This window comes from Mytilus galloprovincialis, chromosome 2, assembly GCF_965363235.1.
Source record: "Mytilus galloprovincialis chromosome 2, xbMytGall1.hap1.1, whole genome shotgun sequence".
Taxonomy (NCBI): domain Eukaryota; kingdom Metazoa; phylum Mollusca; class Bivalvia; order Mytilida; family Mytilidae; genus Mytilus; species Mytilus galloprovincialis.
In genome coordinates, this window is record NC_134839.1 from 27,050,675 (window position 1) to 27,077,027 (window position 26,353).

The 26,353-nt window shown below is 31.2% G+C and overlaps 1 protein-coding gene across 6 annotated transcripts in view; it reads left to right on the forward strand.

Moving 5' to 3' along the window:
• Positions 1-21,844, forward strand: part of LOC143063277 (high affinity copper uptake protein 1-like) — a 47,716-nt gene extending 25,872 nt beyond the window's left edge. For 4 of the 6 annotated variants that reach the window (XM_076235329.1, XM_076235326.1, XM_076235330.1 and 1 more), the window contains exons 3-6: positions 4,857-4,923; positions 11,826-12,012; positions 12,722-12,787; positions 16,046-21,844. In XM_076235329.1, coding sequence (XP_076091444.1) covers positions 4,857-4,923; positions 11,826-12,012; positions 12,722-12,787; positions 16,046-16,247 — 522 coding nt within the window. In that variant the 3' untranslated portion in view covers positions 16,248-21,844. Of the gene's footprint in view, positions 1-4,856; positions 4,924-11,825; positions 12,013-12,721; positions 12,788-13,063; positions 13,109-16,045 lie in introns of all 6 variants that reach the window. The other 2 variants (XM_076235327.1, XM_076235328.1) reach the window with 2 other exon arrangements.
• The last annotated feature ends 4,509 nt before the right edge of the window (positions 21,845-26,353 follow it).

Sequence of the window (26,353 nt, forward strand, 5' to 3'; positions counted from 1 at the left end):
TTCAGATTCTTTCTTTATATATTGAAGCATGTACCCCAAGCCAAATGGTCCCATCCTAATTTTGATATTTGGTAATGAAGTTAAATTTAATTACATGAAAGTTTTCTTCAGAAACAAAAATTACTTGCTTTTATATATATATTGATTTTTTTGCGAACTCTCTGCATTTATATTGAAGTAAAATAAGCCAAGATTGGTATGACATATATATATATCGAACAGATAATAAAATATCATAAAGTGTGTCAAATAATAAGCATGACAAGGCATATATACCTACTTTTAATGTATACCAGACAATTTTGACAGTTGTGTGTGATAATGTGATTTATTAAATGCACTTTATACTAAAATATGACACACATTATTTGATCCTGCTTTTTTCTTTCGGCGCGGGACGTTTGCGCTTTTTTATAGGACATATTCGCTTAATTTTTTGGACACTTGCTCTTCAAATCATAGGACATTTGCGCTTTTAACATAGGACATTAGCGCTTTTGCAATATTTGATTTTTATCGCCAGGGAGTGAACAAATTTAGCTCTTGTTATCTGGTATTTCGCCCAAATTTCAAAATATATTCAAGTTTCTTTTTTGAATTCTTGACAGGGGTGCCCGTTCATCAATACATGTATATCGAATCGTATGTAATTCACAGACTGTTGTTCAATGATACTCTTCAAAAAGAAAAAGAAAGTAATATCAAGATGAGTTGAGTAGAACTGTTCATTATAGTGGGCAGGGAAGGATTTTGGACCATTGGTCGTACTAATGACAAATATAAGTAAAATTTATTTCTGTAATAATTCCTTCTTTAGAATTACAGGTAGACGACTATAGATGCAAAGCGCAAATGTAAGGTCAATTTTATACAGGTGAATCAAAATTTAAAGCGCAAATGTCCAGAGTATTTGAAGTGCAAATGTCCTATCGTTTTACAGGTAAAAAAGCCCAAATGTCCTGTGTCCTTTTCTTTGAATTTCTTAATATCACACCAAATTTGTAAAACATTTCTGCCAACTTTCTAAAATCACCATTAGAGTATGTGATTTAATGCTCTACATGATAATCAAACTTACACAAAAATCACATTATTTGATCCTGCTTTTTCTTTGCATTTCTTAATAATTCAACAGATTTGAACCTTTGCAATTTGATATCAAAATTATTTGCAACTTTTGAAATGAGACAAATCTCTGTGTCAACAGTTTCTTTAAAGTGGTTTCTAGTGTTGTGTTCAATTTATTCTATTAGCCTCTGATTCTATCAATACCTTCCTCACCAAAAGGGGAAGGCAGTTCAGTAACCTGTACTTGACTCTGTCTGTTGGTTCCTCTTGGGAAGGCGGTTCAGTAACCTGTACTTGACTCTGTCTGTTGGTTCCTCTTGGGAAGGCGGTTCAGTAACCTGTACTTGACTCTGTCTGTTGGTTCCTCTTGGGAAGGCGGTTCAGTAACCTGTACTTGACTCTGTCTGTTGGTTCCTCTTGGGAAGGCGGTTCAGTAACCTGTACTTGACTCTGTCTGTTGGTTCCTCTTGGGAAGGCGGTTCAGTAACCTGTACTTGACTCTGTCTGTTGGTTCGTCCGGGGAAGGCGGTTCAGTAACCTGTACTTGACTCTGTCTGTTGGTTCATCCTTTCAAAAGAAAACATTTTGGCATCTATGAAATTGAATGATTTAATATTTGGTCTGCAGCTTTATAATGTTGAGGTTTTGCTAGTACACAAATTCTACATCTACCATGTATCAACTTTCTGTTTGCCTAATGTCTTTGTTTTTATTTTATCAGGAGTGGGTTTTTTTGTACTATTTGTATGTATGGAGGAATCCTGTGTGTTGTTGTACTCTAAACTTTCACAATCAATAAAAAATATAAATGTTTTGTTAAGTATGAACTTGCAACAAGTTTAAACCCTGTATATATATGTTACAAGTGAAAAATATGGACTAGCTCCAGGACTTACTGACAAGTATTGCATTAAAAACATGTAAACTAAAGCCTAATAACAAGGTGTTAAATTTTATTGTAACAACTTCATACATGATTGTCAATCACGATAACAAAAAATCTGCTAATTTTACATTAGATTTATGTTTAAAAATATTGTGTTCAAAGAGAGGAGGGGAAATGTATGTGTTTTGTACATTCTTGGATCATTGACACAAGTTTGTTACTCATACCAGATCAAACACTTCTTTATTCAGCACGATTAGGTATGATTTTGAACTGAGATGGATAAAGTCATCAGTACCATAAAATATCTGAACGATAAAACCACTAAGACTTTACATGTAGTGTGAAAGTAATGTGATGACTTTTTTGCTCTATATACTTCTTCCACCATATTACCATGATTATGATATTTATATTTATCCACAAGAGATAGATACATTTTCAAAATATAAAATTTAGATATTTAACTCACACAGTCAAGAGTGCACAAATATCATGGTTTAAGTGTTGCCCTTGTCATCCTTCCATCGGTTCTTTCTCAGTCCCATTTTGGTTTCTGCACTCTAACTTGTGTTTTCCTCATTCAAATTTTTTGAAACTCATACTCAATGCTAAGAATGAATACTGGCAGACAGAGTTAGAATTTTGGTAGTGAGTCATTTATTGTTTTAGAGTTATACTCCTTTTAAACTTGGGAAATTGATAAGCTTGAGCATGGCGTTCATGTCCTCAAAGAGAGATATAGATTTTGTAGCTTTGATACTTCATGATAATTCACACAAAGAATTGCTTAATGGTTACCCCCTAGATAGGAAATAAAATGATAAATCCATAGGAGGATTCAAGGTGTTTATATAGATATGAATTCAACAATAAAAATGCTGTGGACTCATACCACATCTTCCTATATCTGATTAATGTCTTGCTATGTACAGAGCCTATTGTTCCATCTTTTGTTTGAAAGTAAAATTCTGTAGTATTATAAGCCAAATATTAATTTATTATAAATATTACATGAAATGCATGATTTATTGATGTAATGTGTTAAAATTGCATTATTTGAGGTCTAGATAAACGATGTTTAACCCCACCACAACATGTCCCTGACTGTCTGTCCTCGTTCATGAACCCTGTGAGTGATTACTTTTAATTATATCATTTAAATGTTTTATCATCTATCATCATGTTTTGCATTGGAAACAGATCTTAGATCATCTGTTAAATTTATATACTTTTAAAATAGATATAGGAAGATGTGGTGTGAGTGCCAATGAGACAACTCTCCATACAAATAACAATTTAATAAGTAAACCATTATAGGTTAAAGTACGGCCTTCAACACGGAGCTTTGGCTCACACCGAACAACAAGCTATAAAGGGCCCAAAATTACTAGTGTAAAACCATTCAAACGGGAAAACCAACGGTCTAATCTATATAAACAAAACGAGAAACGAGAAACACGTATATATTACATAAACAAACGACAACTTCTGTACATCAGATTCCTGACTTAGGACAGGTGCAAACATTTGCAGCGGGATTAAAAGTTTTAATGGATCCAAACCTTCTCCCTTTTTCTGAAACAATAGCATAACATCACAACAAAGAAAACATATGATAAAATATCAATTGGCAGACTTAACTCAATCAAAAAATTGTACTTTTTCTAGACTTGGGACGATAACTAGAAATTGACATGGATTGGTGTCTTAATTTTAAGGATACACATGTAGTTGTCTTTTGAAATTTTGTTGAGTTGCTGTCTCATTTGTATATATATCCCCTTATCTATTATTAACATGTAATTCTGATCATGAATGTTTCAATACTTTATAAATTCTGAAATAATTGCATTTGATTATTATTGTGATTTTTGAAGAATGGACTAAAATGTGAGATGAATTATTATCATGATTATGATATCAGATATCAAGATACTTATAGATTGTCGTTGATCATCTAACCAGATTGATTTTCTCGCTTGAGCCGGTACGGCGAAAGTGAGTAAAGCAATTGAGTTGAGATGGTCATCAATGATAATCTGTTTATTGCTATTTTACCTATGACGACGTTGTCGATTTCATGTCAATTTCATTAGCAAAGCCATGTGCCTCCTTAGTTTCTAGCAATAATTGTTCATCTCAAGCAAGTAACACAAAATAGCGATAATAATTCTTATTGTTACTAAACTCACCCATTTACATTTTTTGCATTAATAAAAACTTTGGAATAATTTCTGTATGTACAGTAATGGTTTCATTATGAGTAGATTTGATTTATTTCCTATTTTAGTAATAGCTTCAGGTTTCAAATGAAAGATAGACACATTTTTGATTTTTTTCAATTAACAGTTAATATGTTAGAGAATATTTCTGGGGATATTGTTGTGAGAAGAACATGTTAAGCTGCCTGAAATTAAGTCTAATGAGGGGCAAATATTAATCAAATTCCAAGCTGTGGTGCTTTTTTATTGTATTGATTTTACTATAACATGAAATGATTTGTGTAATTGACAATAAGAATGTTACATTGAAATCTATAGAATAAAACACTGGACATATTTATACTTCAAGCTTGTAAAAAATGTAGTTTTTTTTTTTTTTTACCAAAGTGGTCTTAGTAGTCTTATTTCTGTATCACAATCCTATCAACACCGAGGTTTGGAATTCAAATACTGCATGCACTCAACTACAATCTTAATTGACTAAGATTGTTAGTTTTCCTACTAAAGGTCACAGTTCTCTGTTGGAACTAGGGCTGTCTCCACCCTATAAAACTAGCTGCCTTATAATAACCAATAGTGCTTAAAGTTGTGTTGTACACCAACCAAGCAATACTTTTACTGTTTTTCTGTTAAGTTTCTGGTTATTAAATGCTGATGATTTGTTGGTTTATTTTCAGATGTATTTCCACACAGGGACATGTGAATATGTTCTGTTTAAAGAGGCTCTAGTATCTACAGCAGGAGGTAAGATTAAAGAGATATCTTTCTTTATATATTCACAATAGTAAAACATTAAAACATTTATCAATATCAAGCAATAGCAAAAACATGTGAAAAATGACCAATGGACATTAAGCAAGCATCAATCAATCAATCTATAGCAAAAACATAATATAACTTAGGTGGACTCCTGCTTTGGACTGCTCTGTTTGAAAATAAGAAATATCAACATTTGCATGCAGCATTGTTTATAAAATTGAGAATGGAAATTGGGAATGTGTCAAGAGACAACAACCTGAACATAGAACAGACAACAGCAGAAGGTCACCAACAGGTCTTCAATGCAGCGAGAAATTCACGCACACAAAGGCGTCCTTCAGCTGGCCCCTCAACAAATATAGTCCTCTTTAAACAAGGCTTGATATGTCTGTCGTCACATCAGTCACTCTTGAATTCTCCTACTTATCTCTAAAAAAATATTCATGTACATGCATATGTTATGAACTTTCGTCATGCACATGTTTTATTAATGGGTTAAGTATATTAGATTTACAGTTCATGAGTATGTTTTGTTCCTGTTCAGATATGAACCACAGACTTTAAAAGTTATTGAGTTTCAATGTTTTCCTCTATCTTTTTCAATTAGGTTGTGATATAATTTTGCTGACTTTATGTAAAGACATTTTCTGTAATCATGTTATTTGAAGTTATTTGTAGATTAAGTATAAGTTTGGTTAGGGTTGAATAATACATGTAGAATTTGGCCCATTGAAATTAGACAATATAAGGGTTTCAACGGTTTTAATACATGTTTTGGCAATAGAGTTGTTAAGCTCATCTGTTATTGTAAAATTTGATTAAGTCTTCATGCTTTATTTTAGATATACACCAAGAATCTCAATTAGCTCATAGAATACCTATAAACTGAATATTCTATTCTATATGATACACAAGATAAACTGTAGACAGGTGACTCACAGGTGTTGTCAAATAACAATTATGTTATGTTGGATAAATGTCTTGAAATAATACTAATAACCATTGTTTTATAAGATTAATGACTGTTATACATTTATTTTGGTTTTTGGGGAAAGACGGCTTGAAGCCGTCAATTCCCTAATGGGGTTGGCCAGAGTATCATTCCCTCACGTCAATCATTTTGTTTTGATAGTTTGGAAACCCCCTCAAAATGTCATACTGAAATTGACGACAAGGAGAACAGATTGACTTTAAATATATTTTTTACACATTTCCCTTCTGTTTCTCGTGAAATTATCGTATATTGAGCTTTCCCTTACACTATATACGTTTCTTTTACAGTCCGGAAAAATCAGTATTACGAATTGTTCTAAATATATCTAACCTAGTGACATCATTGTTGGAATGCCACACAGGGATATCCTTTATTCATTATAAAAACCAGTCACAGTACTTGTATACTAATTTAAAATCCGTATTTGTTAAATGTAAACTTGCTGTTTCTGTTCCTCCAATTCAGGAGCACCTCCATTGATGAGTAATTATACACTAAAATCAAAGTAAATGTTTCTGAACACTTAAAATGTGGCATTTAGGATATGATAAGTAGTCTTCTATATAAAAAAAATTTTGTGTACCAACATAATTATTGAAATGGTTAAAAAAAAAATTAAAAAAAATTAAATGTTGCTTTTTGTAGTTTATACCTATTGAGATTGGGGAGAGCAACTGCAGTTTTCATTCTTTCTGTAAAGTTATGTTTTTAGAATCTTTCTCCAATTAAGGAGCACCTCAATTGATGAGTAATTTAATTACCCACAAAAATGAAAGTTAATGTATCTGAACACTAAAATGTCACATTAAGTATATATATGATAAGTAGTCATCAATTAAAAAATAATTTTGCGTATTAACATAATTATCGTAGTGGTCATTTTTTTTTTTCATTTTTTTTTTAAATATTGCTTTTTGTAGTTTAAAGCTATTTATTCATGAATTTTACAGATATATCAAAATGTGGGATCTGGAAACAAACTTCACACAGCTTATATCAATCATATTTGATTTTATAAGTACACATATCCCTGTGATGAGAGTTGTAACTGGGAACTTTATCAATGGAAAATTAAAACTGAATAGATTTTTCAGTCCTCACTTTCTTGAGAATACTGTCACAAAAAATTGAGAATGGTCTTAGCCTGCCGTTCAGTTGTACATAATTAAAATTCTAAAATACATTGTAGTAGTTGTTAAATTCAATTGAATTTTAGATAATTAACTCCCAACTTTAATCAAATGTTTTGATTTAGAAGGTGCAGATCTCATTGGTCCAAATTTTCTCTATGATGAATTCTTGACTAAGGAAATGAAATAACAATAAACAACAATTAGTTTCATTATTGTTAACCTTTCTATATGTTCTAGCTGTTCTTTTGCTCATTCTTTGTATGTAGACTATCAAAAGATACCCAGTGTTCTCCCCAGGATTTTTTTAAGGCGCTATATTCAAGGGCGCGTAACTCTTTTTTTAGAGTGAACTTGTGTGATCTGAAGCAATCAGTTACAAAACATGACATGCTTTATATGAATAATAATGTTTTGTGTTATGTGTTTAATAATGCAGAGTATAAATGAATTACAAGAATATACATATATATATGAAATAAATTGATTTTAAACACAAAAGTTATTCATATTCAGTCAATTAAAGAAGTTAAAATATAAATATTCATCTCTGTACTCTGCTCCTTCTAGGAATTATATTGTTTCAAGATAGTGTTATTTTGTTGGACAGTCTGTTCCTCAATTTTGTCTTTATCCTCTTTTAATAGGGTTGAAAACCCCCTCTTACAACAAATGTACAATAACTTTTGCTTATACCCCTTTAACATTTATAAGCCATGAGTCATTGAAACCAGAAACATGGTGCTTGCTGTTATCACTTGCTAATAAAACTTTGGCTCGGTTGGTAGGAGAAGCAATGACATCTGCTTATACTGACAGTGTAGAGGAAGGTGTATTCCCCCTTTTATTAGAAGTCGTTTGGTTGAAAAAAAATCTTCTTCCATCATCTGCCTTTAGCTTAGAAGTCAACCATTTGTTATTAGCAGAGAACATGTTCATTCAGAATTAATAAAATCGATTACAGTTAAGATACTTGGTATACAACTTTTTAAAACAAAAATGTTTTAATGAACAGCTGACTAGTTTCCGTAGTTTGACATTACGCCCTTCCGTATTCTTAAAACCTATCTTTTGCAGGTAGATATAAACGAAACTTTACAAATTCTTTAAAGTTAAAAGCATTGAAATTATTTACTAGTGACATTATACAGAAGCTGCAGCGAATCCGTACACATATTTCCAGACGCACGGATTTTCGATTGATGTTCAATGATCATTTTTATACGACCGCAAAAATTTTAATTTTTTGGTCGTATATTGCTATCACATTGGCATCGTCGTCTGCGTCGTCGTCGTCGTCATCGTCGTCCGAATACTTTTAGTTTTCGCACTCTAACTTTTGTAAAAGTGAATAGAAATCAATGAAATTTCCACACAAGGTTTATGACCACAAAAGGAAGGTTGGGATTGATTTTGGGAGTTTTGGTCCCAACATTTTAGGAATTAGGGGCCAAAAAGGGCCCAAATAAGCATTTTCTTGGTTTTCGCACTATAACTTTAGTTTAAGTGAATAGAAATCTATGAAATTTTGACACAAGGTTTATGACCACAAAAGGAAGGTTGGGATTGATTTTTGGAGTTTTGGTTCCAACAGTTTAGGAATTAAGGGCCAAAAAAGGGCCCAAATAAGCATTATTCTTGGTTTTCGCACAATAACTTTAGTATAAGTAAATAGAAATCAATGAAATTTTAACACAAGGTTTATGACCACAAAAGGAAGGTTGGGATTGATTTTTGGAGTTGAGGTCACAACAGTTTATGAATTAGGGGCCAAAAAGGGGCCCAAATAAGCATTATTTTTGTTTTTTGCACCATAACTTTAGTATAAGTAAATAGAAATCTATGAAATTTAAACACAAGGTTTATGACCATAAAAGGAAGGTTGGGTTTGATTTTGGGAGTTTTGGTCCTAACAGTTTAGGAATAAGGGGCCCAAAGGGTCCAAAATTGAACTTTGTGTGATTTCATCAAAAATTGAATAATTGGGGTTCTTTGATATTCCGAATCTAACTATGTATGTAGATTCTTAATTTTTGGTCCCGTTTTCAAATTGGTCTACATTAAGGTCCAAAGGGTCCAAAATTAAACTTAGTTTGATTTTTACAAAAATTGAATCCTTGGGGTTCTTTGATATGCTGAATTTAAAAATGTACTTAGATTTTTAATTATTGGCCTAGTTTTCAAGTTGGTCCAAATGGGGGTCCAAAATTAAACTTTGTTTGATTTCATCAAAAATTGAATAAATGGGTTCTTTGATATGCCAAATCTAACTGTGTATGTAGATTCTTAATTTTTGGTCCAGTTTTCAAATTGGTCTACATTAAGGTCCAAAGGGTCCAAAATTAAACTAAGTTTGATTTTAACAAAAATTAAATTCTTGGGCTTATTTGATATGCTTTATCTAAATATGTACTTTGATTTTTGATTATGGGCCCAGTTTTCAAGTTGGTCCAAATCAGGATTCCATATCAAGTATTGTGCAATAGCAAGAAATTTTCAATTGCACAGTATTGCACAATAGCAAGAAATATCTAATTGCACAATATTGTGCAATAGCAATTAATTTTCAATTGGAGTTATCTTTCTTTGTATAGAATAGTAGTTGATAATATATGTTGGAAATTTGCCAGACATGACTATGATGTCATTTTCTATTTTTATTTGCCAATAACTTTATGTAAATAACTTCATTGGAAATTTGCCAATATAAAATGTTGCTGATGAAGCTTTTTTTCCTTATCTTATCTAAAATGTTTTTAGATAATGTATGTTGGACATTTGCCAGACATGACTATGATGTCATTTTCTATTTTTATTTGCCAATAACTTTATGTAAATAACTTCATTGGAAATTTACCAATATAAAATGTTGCTGATGAAGTTTTTTTTATTGTTTTATACAATAAACAATGTATATTCACTTTTACTACCAACCAATCTTTACCATTCAGTGATAACAAGCACTTTATTTTACATTTTAATATTTTATGATGTATTTAAAAGAGTAGTTATTGTTGCAAACTCCATTAGAAATTTGAATTGATATCAGTTTTGGAAAAAGGGAAACGGGGATGTGAAAAAAAGGGGGGGGGTTTAAATTTTTCTCATTTCAGATTTCATAAATAAAAAGAAAATTTCTTCAAACATTTTTTTGAGAGGATTAATATTCAACAGCATAGTGAATTGCTCAAAGGCAAAAAAAAACTTTTAAGTTCATTAGACCACATTCATTCTGTGTCAGAAACCTATGCTGTGTCAACTATTTAATTTTAGATTTGAAAAGTTTGAAGAAGAAATCTTTAATTGATTTGTAAAATCTTGACATATGTTTTGTGTAAAAAAAAACCATGTAATAACAAAAATTTGATCACAATCCAAATTGAGAGCTGTATCACGCTTGAATGTTTTGTCCATACTTGCCCCAACTGTTCAGGGTTCGACCTCTGCGGTCGTATAAAGCTGCGCCCTGCAGAGCACCTGGTTATTTCTAAAAACACGAGTTTGAGACGAATTTACCTTGCAAGCAACATTTCTTCACTTTCTATTAAAATAATGACTCCTATTTATCTTTAATCAAAGTTTATTTTATTTTTTTCATCTACAAATACTCTCATTCATAATTTTCATCGTAAATATCTTTATCCATGTGTATTCAAATTTATCACGTGTAATCAGTGCGTTCATTGGTCGTGTTAAAATAGATTCTTCTTCTCGACCAATGAAAAAATCTGTTACGTAAATGGTCAAGTGATCACACACACGATGCGAAAATACAATGTATTTGCGATCTATTTCTTCAAATTCTGCACTGAAGTTTTTATTTTTATTAATTTTCTTCTACACATATCTATCTTTTTAATAATCGTTTACGCTATTACATGATAACATAGTCCGATAAGGCTGAGATAAGTGTGGCTCAGGTAAAACTTGTTATCAGTTATTGCGTAACACTGACTGACCTCTCAGCGGTGATCAGCAGCTTGTCAATTTTAACCAATATTTATAATGAAAATGTGAAAATTAAGACGCTGCGGGATCAAGTATTAAGGGACAGCAGCCAATTAAGACGCTGCGGGATCTAAGAAAATATTAAGAAGGCGCTGCGTAACACTGACTGACCTCTCAGCGGTGATCAGCAGCTTGTCAATTTTAATCAATATTTATAATGAAAATGTGAAAATTAAGACGCTGCGGGATCAAGTATTAAGGGACAGCAGCCAATTAAGACGCTGCGGGATCTAAGAAAATATTAAGAAGGCGCTGCGGCACCGCAGCGTCATATCGGCCTGGGGAGAACACTGATACCCCCCTAAAAATTGAAACAATGGCCGTCTTTTCCCTCAGAGCTGTTCAGCTCTTTGATTTATTTTTGTATTTTTAATTATCACATACCGCTAGAAATAAAGAATTTGACTAGAGACAAATTTGAAAAAAGCACATCAATAGAAAATTGTTTGCTAATAGACAAATTATTTCTATTGAGAACTGACACTACATGTACTAAAATACATGTTTAATTATCATATGGATAGAATTGATTGCCAATTAGAGATTTATTATGTCCATGATTGCAGAAATCATCCCAATTACATGTAGTAATAGCTAAGCAGCATTTAATTTCCCCAAAAAATCATCAAAGACATTATTTCTATTTTTACTTGAATGCATATCTTCAAGTTAAAAAAATACATCCATTTCAACCTTTTTATACAAAAAAAGGAAGAAAAATATAAATATTTTATGAATTTGATTGTATTTTTCAGAAATGGTTGGTGCTTGCATAGTCATATTCATTCTAGCACTCATCTATGAGGGATTAAAAGTTTTTAGAGAACATCTCCTACGAAAAGCTTTGACACCAAACTATCAAAGTGAAGCTACCATCTCAAAATATACTCATACATCAACAGATACAATGGTCATAGATCCACAGTCAGCCAAATCTAATGGGTAGGTGTATAAATTATCTCCCTTGCCATTTGTTATCTCCCTTACTATGGAGAAGTGTGTTGGGGTTATTTCCCTTACCTATTATGAAAAGATAGAAATCTCCCACAAATGTTTTGGATTATTTTCTTAATAGTTCTTGTACAGACTATAGATAGATTAACAATTTCAAATCAGCAGGATATTTGATAAACAACTTTTTTCAAACAAAGCTAAATTAAAAAATAAACAGACAAAATTTATTAGCACTTTAGCAGATCACAATTTCAACTGCTATAAAACTGATGTAGTTTTTAAATGATGAAGATTGATCATTTCCCAAATTATACCCTTTAATTTGTTGTTTTAGGTCATATGTCTATGATTGTGATTCCTCATTTCCCCACTAGACTTTATATTTCTTTTATAAAAATGTTTTTAATATGGTTAATGTAAAGCTTGGGTCCTTATTAATTATATTATTGATTGAGAAGGTTTAATGGTGTATTTATTCAGATATAAGTCATCTGGTGGGTGTTTGAAAAGATGGATAACTGCATGTAGAGCATGGGGTTTTATACATTTTTAACCTATCTAATTTTCAATGGTTCTTGAGGTAATATTTGAGTTTGGAGAAAACCAGATCACTTTTACAAAAATGATATTATATTTCTCATTATTTTCTGTATTGTACATATGAAGAAATTAAATTTGATTTGATACATATTGACAGGCAAACAGTTGAAAAACTTGCTGATGGCATTGAGTATCGTAAATTTACACAAGATAAAATAAACGGGTATTTCTTTCACAATTTTCATTTAGCATGTGTGGAAGCTAAATAAGTTACGCTTTAATGCTAAGTTAGCTATATAGTACAAATGTAGTAGTAATCAGATTGATGCTTAAGAAAATTTAACTTATTCTTTTGTATATATTTAAAAAAAAAAATTTTTTACACTTCTACTGAAACAAATATTATTGATAATGATGTATTTGTTTCTTTGAACAGTATTAGATTATACATTTCTTTTGAATTAAACAATTTTACAATGTTACATTTTTTTTTCAAAAGATATGAATGTTCTGGAAATATATATCATACAAAGGAGATAGCAAGGTAAACTGTCAGTAATGTTGTAACCAGTCATATAAAGTTTTATTTTTGTTTGAGTTAACTCCCTTTTACTCTACTTTAGCTGATTTTTTCAATATGTATTTATAGAACTCTTTCATGAATGGCTTCAAATCAAATGAATCATAAGAGGACATTTATAAAGTTTTTTTTTTTTTTAATTTATTGCATCTTTTTAATTCTTCAACAATTTAATTCAAATGTGGATGGTTCAAAAACAAAAGGTTAATTTACAACTAGTATTTTAATTTCAATTTTGACATACACAAACCCTGTAACTACTAGTATCCTCATTTGATTTTCCATTTGTCTTTAGTAAAAAAAATGGCATATTTTCACATCTCTTTGCTTAGTAACTCTAAATAATTACCGTCAAGTTTTGTGTTTGGTAACTCAACAGGAAATTTAGTTATACCTTATGGGGAAGAAAGTTCAACTGAAAAAGTTCTATAGATATAGAATCTTACTACATTACAGTTTCTCTTGGATTGAGTAGCATGCTTATGTTGTGGTATAATACTAACTTAAGTATGGTGTATGTTCGTACTAACAAGGCATGTTGTTATTTAGAATGAAATTCAAAACAGTGTGGCTGTGGCCATTGATTGACACATTAAATTCATCCATTGACTGGGACAATTTAGGTGAACGTTTGTATGTAACGACCACTGCTCACTGTGTACTTTTTAAAGACACTTAAACTATGGGGTCACCAAAGGTTCTCAACACCTTAATAAAGTAATTCGAAAAACTAATCAGAAATAACACGATGTTTTGATTTATATCAATTATATAAATCAAAACATAAAGGTTATTCCTGGTTAATTTTTTGAATTATTTTATAATTAAAGGCGTAAAGAAACCTTTGGTGACCCCACAGTTTAAATGTCTATCGTAGGTACGTCGTGAACGGTGGTCGTTACAGACAAACGTTCATGTAAATTGTCCCAGTCAATGGATGATTTTAATGTGTCAATCAATGGCCACAGCCACACTGTTTCGAATTTCATTCTAATCATGTTCGTACTAACAAGGCATGTTGTTATTTAATCATGTTCTTACTAACAAGGCATGTTGTTATTTAATCATGTTCGTACTAACAAGGCATGTTGTTATTTAATCATGTTCTTACTAACAAAGCATGTTATTGTTAATTATTGTAACCAAAAAACATCTGTTAACCAATTTTCTTGCTAGTGATCAATTCTGTTTTATTTATAAAAAGCTTTACATGTTTTAAAAATGTAAAGTGTTGAAACCAAGATTAATTGGATTGAACTTATGTTCTTCAAGATACATGTAAATTGGCCTGCAGAAACATGTTCCATTCTAGCAAAATGATTTCCATATTGAATAATTGTTCAAATACCTTTTAGTAGAATTGATTAGAAATTGAACTTATTAGTTGCAAGAAAAGTGGTTAACAGTAATTGTTTCTGTAGTACATGTATGTTTGATTTGGGAGTTTTAGCTGATATTTTTGCATGTTTTATTAACATATATAATCAGTGATAAACTACATGTATATCTATTGCATTTAAGGGAGCTCGCAGGTACAAATCTTCTTTTTTTTTTAATTAAGGATTTTGCTATTTTTTTTCTTTAAATGAATTTTATCTTCTACTCAATGGAAAAATAAAATAAAAATATGAGGTCACCGTTAATTTAATCTTACAGAAGCATGCATTTTTGTTTTTCTGTTGAACTAATAGGAGAAAAAAAAGTAATATCAAAATAAAAAAATAACTAAATTACAGAAATCGCTTAAATTTTACAATAGTTTAGGTTAATTACAGTTTATTTGAATGAAATAATTTTTTTAAAATAGGTCATTGATGAGTAAAAAAAGTTATTTCAATTTTAATGCAAATAAATGTCATATTTTCACCAAAGGGAAATAATTTCGAGCTTTTTCAATGATATAAACATATTAAAAATCATTTGGGGCCAAACCGAATTGGGTTTTTTTTGGTTGATTTTGTGTACCCTCAAGTCTCCTTAACATACTTATGTATGCAGCATAATAAACTAACTTTATAATTGATTTTTGTCTTCAAATCCATGAAAACAGATGTAAAACATTTTGTGTGCATTTGATCTTTATAACATAATTCAAAATGTAATTATTGTATATACTGTAAAAGTTTATTTGATTACCAGTCCCCCTGTTTTCTCAATTTCTACAAACTTGTTGATCATCAGGGAATGCTAATATTTACTGTATTTGTCTCAATGGCAATTTTTGCACATTTTCTTAGACTCAAGTGTTATTAACAGTATATACAGTCAGACCATGATGAAAAACTGGCTATTGAACATATGATCTGTCTAAATGATTGCAGCATGACAACAGACACTGCACCTGTTCAGTTAATGTAGAGACCTTAAATTTATTTATGGAAATGCATTAAAATTAGCACCATTTTATGTTGTTACAATTTGTTTGTAGCACTTAAGGTCGTAAAACCTTGGCATTGCTTTTTTTTATTGAAATTCTATGCAAAGAGTTGTACACAGTTCTTGCATCACTTATCTGCTTCTCATAAATATAGGCATTGAATGAAAATTGTGTTGATAGATATCCTTTTCTTCTCACATATTGCGTCTGTCAGAAAATTGTTTGGAGGAAATGAGTAAATAATGTTGGGATAAGATATTTCGTAATATCCCATAGCACTCATACTAATCTTTTAGATGATATAAAATGTATAATGACAATGGATTTTCTATTTGAACTTTAATTTGAAATCAGGAATAACGTTTGAGTTTGGTACATTTTCTTCTCTACAAAATGTTGATATTGTTAGGAAATCATCTGAATAATGCAAATGATACTAGTAATTTTAGATATTTGCATATTATTTTATTAATATTTTTCTATTTTTCAGACATTATGTACAATAATTTGTTTTCTGTTTGTAGGCAACAAATAATAAGCTCCTCCCACTTCATACAGACGATCCTTCATGTAGTACAAGTGTTTATCAGCTATTGCCTTATGTTGGCATTTATGACCTACAATGTATGGTTGTGTTTAGCGGTCATCTTAGGAGCTGGGGCTGGTTATTTTATGTTTGGATGGAAACGAGCGGTTGTTGTTGATGTCAATGAACACTGTCATTAACACAAATAACATTATTAATACTAGTATATATGAAAGATTATAGCATATTTTACTGGAAAAATAATGATGCCAGTTGTAAACCTTTAGCCAATTTACACATGCAAAATAAGTAGGTGTTTCCTTCAAGGTGGCAAGAGGGAAATTACTTTAATTTAAGGTTTTTAGCAAGCTACAAAAAAAGAATGATTTTGAACAAATCACATTATTTTATAAATCATGAAAAAGTTTGGGAACTTTGCTTATGAATTGGTTCACATTGGTCCATATTACCGTCTGCAAACATTATCGGTTTGTTACATACTATCATCCCTCAGTAAATTGGTGAAGGGAGATAACCCATACTGTCAAAATGTTCCCAAGTACGGGAAACATACTGTTAATAAAATCATGTTTATTACATTTTTGTGATATATTTCAATTATATATATTGAGTATTATTCAGTATTTAACTAATATGTAACAAATTATTTTGTTGGGTGCAAATTTCTGTGATTTTTTTTTGTATGATAGATTTTATATATTGATAGACATGAAGATTGTATTTTTGAACGATTTCATAAAGTAAACTATTGATGTATAATGAATGAGAATTTTATAATATCTGTCAGAAGATGGAGTTTTTACTATTTTTTGCCATTTTTATGGATATAATGGAAAAAACTTTTTTTGTTTGTCCTAAACACTGATAACTTTCTTTAAAAGAAGAAATTCCAAATTGTTTATAAGAACCACATTTACATGTCAGTTTTAAACCATTTGAAGAAGTCTGACATTCACTACATATATTTTATGAAGAGGGACCAACATTTTTCTCATCTAATGATTAAAGTATGTAAAATTCTTTACAGTGCCAATATATCTAGCAGCAATAATTTTTGTCGAGCCTGCAACTTTTGTTGCAGAAAGCTCGACATAGGGATAGTGATCCGGCGGCGGCGGCGGCGGCGGCGGTGTTAGCTAACTTCTTAAAAGCTTTATATTTTAGAAGGTGGAAGACCTAGATGCTTTATACTTTGTAGATAGATGCCTCATGTTACGAAGTTTCCGTCAGTCACATGTCCAATGTCCTTGACCTCATTTTCATGGTTCAGTGACCACTTGAAAAAAAAGTTCAGATTTTTTGTAATGTTGAATTCTCTCTTATTGTAAGTAATAGGATAACTATATTTGATATGTGCGTACCTTGCAAGGTCCTCATGTCTGTCAGACAGTTTTCACTTGACCTCGACCTAATTTCATGGATCAGTGAACAAGGTTAAGTTTTGGTGGTCAAGTCCATATCTCAGATACTATAAGCAATAGGGCTAGTATATTCAGTGTATGGAAGGACTGTAAGGTGTACATGTCCAACTGGCAGGTGTCATCTGACCTTGAGCTCATTTTCATGGTTCAGTAGTTATAGTTAAATTTTTGTGTTTTGGTCTGTTTTTTTCATACTTTATGCAATAGGTCTACTATATTTGTTGTATGGAATGATTGTAAGGTGTACATGTCTAGCGGGCAGATGTCATGTGACCTTGACCTCATTTTCATGGTTCAGTGGTAAAAGTCAAGTTTTTGAGTTTTGGTCTTTTTATCTAATACTATATGCCATAGGTCAACTATATTTGGTGTATGGAAATATTTTATGATCTTTATGTCAGTAGCGCAGGTTTCTTTGACCGTGACCTCATTTTCACGGTTCATTGCACAGTGTTAAGTTTTTGTGTTTTGGTCTATTTTTCTTAAACTATAAGTAATAGGTCAACTATATATGTTGTATAGAAGCATTGTTAGCTGTACATGTCTGCCTGGCATGGTTCATCTGACCTTGACCTCATTTTCATGGTTCATTGGTCTTTGTTTAGTTATCTAGGTTAATGTTAAGTTTATGAGACAGTTGTAATAAAGCTTTATACTTAGGACTATCAACATAATATCAATGATTAGTATAGAAGGCGAGACATTTCAGCGTGTGCACTCTTGTTTCATTATCCGACCATTTTATATCTTTTGTGCCATTGAATTTTCATTTCATCAGATCATATTCATATATTATATATATTTGATTAATTTGTTAGGTTGTTTGTGGTTGCATATACAAATGTATAGAGTATGTTGAGTCTAGTAGTAATATTAAAAATTTTATAAAATGTAGTACTATTGATTATTATATTAAGTGACACAATATTTTATTTTGAATTGTTATCAGTGGAAAGAATGTTTCACTTTATTGGTAAATATCCATTATGAATTTATGTGAGGATTTGAATGATACTTGGTATGGGAGATTGATTATTAATTTTCCTTTATTTCAAAATATTAGATTCAGCCATATTGATTACAATAGATGGATACCAGTAGCTGTCAGAAGTGTTGTCGAGATATTCACCTCTTCTGAAGCTATCAATGATATTTATTAGCAATTTTTATCAAAATTAGAACCTTTTCTGTCTCTATTTTATTCTTTAATTCAATCTGGAGCACTTGTATTTTTAGTTTGTTTTACTCCCATATATCAGTTGGAAAATTCATAAACAAATTCTAAGATTTAATGTCGGATTAGATATATTGTTTAACAGTAATATTTTTTTAGAATTAAAAGTAAAAAACCCACCGGTAGTTAAACATTCAAATGTCTCTATGCGAACTGATTTTTTTAATAACTTGAATAAAGGAGAAAAATAAAATGGTATGAAGTATGAAATATTAAACCTATTAATATTTTAAAGAGTAAAGTGACAACCATAACTTGCCACCACACCACCCCATTAGTAATTGTCTCTATTAAGGCTTCAATGACTGTGGACTTCTACTTTATAAAACATTTTATTTGTAATGTCTTGTTTATGTCAGTAGTCAGAATAATAATTTAGAAATTTAAGTGTGATAACAGAAGATGAAGAAATCATCAATTGTTTTATGTTATCTGTTTGTTTATGATTTACCCTTATATTATTTAGGCTGTGATAGTCCAGCTACAAGGTCACAAATGTTTTGTTATATTTTGTTGATAGAAATTATTTTTTTTTATCAAAAGAGATAATTATTTTTACATCATTTTTTCATCAAAAGAGATAATTATTTTTACATCAATGCATTAAAAATATATCAGCACATAATAATTGTACTGTACTTTCAGAAATTAATTTGTGTATTCTTTTCTTAATGTTACCAAACAAAAATATTTATGGCCTTGATGGACAAGCGTGGTCTCATTAGTTAAAATCTGTAGGTACAAATATTTTCAGTTTATCAGCACTTGTACTACAATAGGGAGACTTTGCATGCTAAAAATGCAGTTGAATTCTAGCTAAAATATGAAATATAGTCTTTCAGTGAGTCTTGCAAGGCAGATTATTTACTCGAGACACTGATTCTCCAACCAGTTAAAATTACATATGATTAATTTAAATATTTAGAGCAATGATTGAAAAAACTGTGCAGAAAAAAGAATGAGGAATTTCTATGTACACTGTTGGGTAGCTAACATTATTAAGAATATCAAAGTAATTTCTGAATTTATAGTATAAATATTGTTAATAAAATAATGATCATATTTTATTTATCATTATTATTCTGTAAATATAAGATTTTTCTTCAGAATGTATGTGTCTAATGAAGATACCGTTATTTTCATTTTATGTGTAAGGTTCTATGTATGAACTTATTTTGTGGAGTTTAGTAGTATTTAGAAAGATGCATACATGTATATTTTATATAATTTATTATAGTTCATAAGGTAGAAATTTCAAAAAAAGTTATTGAATTATAGTTGAAAACAGAATATATTTTAACATGTCATATTGTTATAATGTGAAATACTGGCATGAAAGTCCTCCTTAACACACATACAACTGTATGTATCAAAAATCTCATTTTCAAAATTAGGCAAATAGGGATTGACAAAAAAAAATATCCTAGCAAATCATAAAAGGAGCATATTTATTAACATTAAAAGGTGTATTTTAGCCTCACATTAAATAGATTTACAACTGAAGAAGAGACACCTACATTTGTGGCATTTACAGTCCTGTAAATTTACAATCAAAATTTGGTATGTAACAGTCAACTGATGGGTGTATTACCAATTAAATGGTATATTTTTTAATAAAACAGGAATGGTTTTATTGGAAACACAGATTAAACATTTCACTATGCTATTTAAAAGGCATTAAATTACATTTGATTTTAATGCCATTTAGAGCCAAGATTGTACCATCTTCTTTCATGTCCCATCTGTTAGTGTAACCAATCTGTGATATTTTCAGATTAGGCACTCAAAAAGACAGTTTTATTTATTTAACTACACATCTATTAAGGACCTGAAAAATCAAATCTATTATTGTGTATTTACATTAATTATTGAAACTGTTTATAAATAATAGAACCTGTGTTTTGTGTGATGTACTAATTCTTTGGTATCTATATGTTGGTGCTATTATCCACAAATAAAATACTTTTTTATGAATCCAAGTAAATATGGGTTATACGTTGCTGACATATATTAATAAAGACATCTAGAGGTCACTATACAGCTTTTAACAATGGTCCAGGTGTTTATATATTCAACAGAAAGCACCAACCCCGATTTGTAATAGCTGGCAAATGAAAAGAAATTTGTTCTTTGATGTGATTCGGACTTGACAAGTGTGGCAATGTTAAACAAGTGTTTTCAACCACCCCTTTTATCTCAAGCAGTTAAGGACAAAAGATGTCGTTAAAAACAACCACAGGAAAACAAACACTTAAATCATAACAGAATACTTAAATAAAACAAAATTCTTACTATATAAGTAAAACATAGCTGAGAGGGTGATAGACCAGATTCTTAACTTGAGAAAACATTGTCAACTGAGATAAAGACAAGGTTGACAATGTATTGTTTTGGGGGTAGCAATCTGCTCTATCATCCTCTCAGATATTTAATATATTATACTGAATGTTCTGTTATTACTGTCTATTAAAGTTCAAATTTAAAGTAATAAACTATGACTACTTGTGCATATACCAACCATCAGTATTTTATAAAGTGCACACTTGATCAAACAACTCTGAAAGGTAATAGAGTATTTTACATGGGATAGATTAAATTATTTCCTTTGTATTAACCAATCAAAATTTGCAATTTGTCTCAGGTTATTTGAGATTATTGATATAACATATTTTGGGCAGATCCTTTATTTGGTTTATTTGTTTGTAGTTTGTCTTACAACACCCCGTTTGTTTATGAATAGTGATCTATAAATGGAACAAACTATTCGATATAAATAATTTTTGTGTCCACAGTAGGTCCCTCTTATTTTTGCTAGATATCAAAAAAAAATATAGCATATGATTTGTTAAAAATAAGATGAAGCAATAATGAAATATATTCTGCATGTAATCAGGTAGTTTATTTAACACACCTTTGATATATAAAGACATTCTTAACAAAAAAGGGTTTTGTATGTCTTCAGGGCCAGAAAACTTTAAAAAGACAAAATAGAGAACGCTTCATCAACACAATTCTAGGGCAATGTAGAACTTTGTAAGACAGTTTTCTGGCCACAAAACTGAAAGCGATATATTCTCACTGAGAAATTTGTTGTTTTAAATAAATATATATTTTCAGTTGATTTTGTTTCCTTATTTTACATGAATGAATTCTCTTTTTAATTGTCTCGATAAAATGCACTCACAGGTAGATTCAAAAAGATTAGACAGTCAAATGATACAATTAAAAAGAAATCATAAAAAGCATATTTAAAATCAAATGTGCTCTATGATGAGAAAAATCCCATGTGAATACATGTGTGCTGTAAAGTAGTGTTTTTCTTTCCCCACTTAAGGTGTTATGTTTTTTGGTCTGTGCCTCTGTTGGTTTGTCTTGGTCAAGGTATTTTTTTAATGCAGTTGAAGTCCAATCAACATGAAACTCAGTACAAATGTTCCCAAGATATGATCATTCTAATTGAAAAGCCAAATTAGAGTTTTTACCCCAAATGCACGGTCCACTGAAAATAGTATGTGATAGTGCTAGTCTGGCATCCATGTACTATGGACACATTCTTGTTACTTTTAAAATATTGTTTTTTAATGTATTTGTTCACACAAACTTAAAAAAAAAACAAAAAAAAACCCACTCTTAGTATAATTTGCATTAATATGTAGCTTATGCTACATGTGTACAAAAGAAAAAGTGGGATTATATGTTAATGAGACAGCAATGATACAACAAAATACATACAAAGATCAACATATTGTCTCCATCAATGTACAAGTGTTAATACAATATATCTGCTCTTAAACTTAATCAGTCTAGATTGGCTTTGATGGACAAAATTGAAAAAACATAAAATGCAACAAGTTTTTGCATTAGGACAAGCATAATTACAGATGGCAGGGGGAAACCAGTGTTTGTACACAATCATCGTTTTTGTATGGCTGAGTATAATGAAAAAACAAAATTTGACAGAAATATAATGTATAGAATACATCAATATTTACAAAAAGACTTGCATCCTGAATGATGTAAAGTTTAACATTTCTCAGAAACAGATGGAAATAAAAACATACATGTTTGTGTATCAGTGATTTCCTGATGTAGTTCTCTTTTATACTGAAAAGCTTTTTTTTCTGCAACATTTTAGTATGTAAATTTATTGGCATTTAGTCTGGTTTCCATGAGGATTATAAACCACCCACACATCATGGTTCATTGACTTTGAAACTTTTACATAGGTAACAAGTTAATGTTGTGTTTCGGCAACATTTTGGTATGCAAGTCTGGTTTCCATGGAGATTATAAAGCCCCAACCCATCATGGTTCATTGACTTTGAAAACTTTTACATAGTTAACAAGTTAATGTTGTTTTTAAGTTTGTTTAAAGGGAAAACCTTATAATAAGTCAATGGTAGTTGGTATGCAGTTGTATTAGCATTGGCACATCTCATTTCCATGGAAATTGTTAAGCCATGTACTGTCAGTCATGGTTCATTGACTGCATATTGCATATCTAACATGTTAAAATATAACTTTTTAATTACTACATTTGCATTATCAAAATAACAAAAAGGCAAGACATATCTCTGTGTTAACAGTTAATGTATCTAATAGCATTAGGTCCTTGTACAATTTATATTCTTCATGACCGTAGTGAATCAGATCCAAAGCTATGATTGTAAGTTCATGTCTGTAATGAGTCAGATCTCAAGTTATGATTGTAAGTTCATGTCTGTAATGAGACAGATCCAAAGTTATGATTGTAAGTTCATGTCTGTAGTGAGTCGGATCCAAAGTTATGATTGTAAGTTCTTGTCTGTAGTGAGTCAGATCCCTAGTTATGATTGTAAGTTCATGTCTGTAGTGAGTTAGATCGCAAGTTATGATTGTAAGTTCATGTCTGTAGTGAGTCAGATTCCAAGTTATGATTGTAAGCTCATGTCTGTAGTGAGTCAGATCCCAAGTTATGATTGTAAGTTCATGTCCGTAGTGAGTCAGGACCCCAGTTATTATTGTAAGTTCTTGTCTGTAGTGAGTCATATCCCAAGTTATGATTGTAAGTTCATGTCTGTAATGAGTCATATCCCAAGTTATGATTGTAAGTTCATGTCTGTAGTGAGTCAGATCCCCAAGTTATGATTGTAAGTTTATGTCTGTAGTGAGTCAGACTCCCAAGCTATGATTGTAAGTTCATGTCTGTAATGAGTCAGATCCCAAGTTATGATTGTAAGTTCATGTCTGTAGTGAGTCGAATCCAAAGTTATGATTGTAAGTTCTTGTCTGTAGTGAGTCAGATCCCTAGTTATAATTGTAAGTTCTTGTTTGTAGTGAGTCAGACCCCAAGTTATGATTATAAGTTCATGACTGTAGTGAATCAGACCCCTAGTTATGATTGTAAGTTCATGTCTGTAGTGAAACAGATCCCTAGTTTTGATTGTAAGTTCGTGTCTGTAGTGAGTCAGATCCCAGGTTATGATTGTAAGTACATGTCTGTAGTGAGTCATATCCCAAGTTATGATTGTAAGTTCATGTCTGTAATGAGTCAGACTCCAAGTTATGATTGTAAGTTCATGTCTGTAATGAGTCAGACTCCAAGTTATGATTGTAAGTTCATGTCTGTAATGATTCAGATCCCAAATTATAATTGTAAGTTCATGTCTGTAGTGAGTCAGGACCCCAGTTATTATTGTAAGTTCTTGTCTGTAGTGAGTCATATCCCTAGTTATGATTGTAAGTTCTTGTTTGTAGTGAGTCAGACCCCAAGTTATGATTATAAGTTCATGACTGTAGTGAGTCATATCCCAAGTTATGATTGTAAGTTCATGTCTGTAGTGAGTCAGATCCCTAGTTATGATTGTAAGTTCATGTCTGTAGTGAGTTAGATCGCAAGCTATGATTGTAAGTTCATGTCTGTAATGAGTCAGATCCCAAGTTATGATTGTAAGTTCATGTCTGTATTGAGTTGGATCCAAAGTTATGATTGTAAGTTCTTGTCTGTAGTGAGTCAGATCCCTAGTTATGATTGTAAGTTCTTGTTTGTAGTGAGTCAGACCCCAAGTTATGATTATAAGTTCATGACTGTAGTGAATCAGACCCCAAGTTATGATTGTAAGTTCATGTCTGTAGTGAGTCAGATCCCTAGTTATGATTGTAAGTTCATGTCTGTAGTGAGTTAGATCGCAATCTATGATTGTAAGTTCATGTCTGTAATGAGTCAGATCCCAAGTTATGATTGTAAGTTCATGTCTGTATTGAGTCGGATCCAAAGTTTTGATTGTAAGTTCGTGTCTGTAGTGAGTCAGATCCCAGGTTATGATTGTAAGTTCATGTCGGTAGTGAATCTGTTCCAGAGTATGATTGTAAGTTCATGTCTGTAGTGAGTCAGACTCCAAGTTATGATTTTAAGTTCATGTCTGTAGTGAGTCAGGACCCCAGTTATTATTGTAAGTTCTTGTCTGTAGTGAGTCATATCCCTAGTTATGATTGTAAGTTCTTGTTTGTAGTGAGTCAGACCCCAAGTTATGATTATAAGTTCATGACTGTAGTGAGTCATATCCCAAGTTATGATTGTAAGTTCATGTCTGTAGTGAGTTAGATCCCTAGTTATGATTGTAAGTTCATGTCTGTAGTGAGTTAGATCGCAAGCTATGATTGTAAGTTCATGTCTGTAATGAGTCAGATCCCAAGTTATGATTGTAAGTTCATGTCTGTATTGAGTCGGATCCAAAGTTATGATTGTAAGTTCTTGTCTGTAGTGAGTCAGATCCCTAGTTATGATTGTAAGTTCATGTCTGTAATGAGTCAGACTCCAAGTTATGATTGTAAGTTCATGTCTGTAATGAGTCAGACTCCAAGTTATGATTGTAAGTTCATGTCTGTAATGATTCAGATCCCAAATTATAATTGTAAGTTCATGTCTGTAGTGAGTCAGGACCCCAGTTATTATTGTAAGTTCTTGTCTGTAGTGAGTCATATCCCTAGTTATGATTGTAAGTTCTTGTTTGTAGTGAGTCAGACCCCAAGTTATGATTATAAGTTCATGACTGTAGTGAGTCATATCCCAAGTTATGATTGTAAGTTCATGTCTGTAGTGAGTCAGATCCCTAGTTATGATTGTAAGTTCATGTCTGTAGTGAGTTAGATCGCAAGCTATGATTGTAAGTTCATGTCTGTAATGAGTCAGATCCCAAGTTATGATTGTAAGTTCATGTCTGTATTGAGTCGGATCCAAAGTTTTGATTGTAAGTTCGTGTCTGTAGTGAGTCAGATCCCAGGTTATGATTGTAAGTTCATGTCGGTAGTGAATCTGTTCCAGAGTATGATTGTAAGTTCATGTCTGTAGTGAGTCAGACTCCAAGTTATGATTGTAAGTTCATGTCTGTAATGAGTCAGATCCCAAATTATAATTGTAAGTTCATGTCTGTAGTGAGTCAGATCCCTAGTTATGATTGTAAGTTCATGTCTGTTGGGAGTCAGGTCCCTAGTTATGATTGTAAGTGCATATTTGTAATGAATCGGATACCAAGTTAAGATTGTAAATTCATGTTTGTAGTTTTGTCCATATTTTATAGTTTGAGTAGTTTGATTGTAGCAGTTACGGTAATGATTGGTAATGGTCTATTGAATATTACTCGCTTGCATA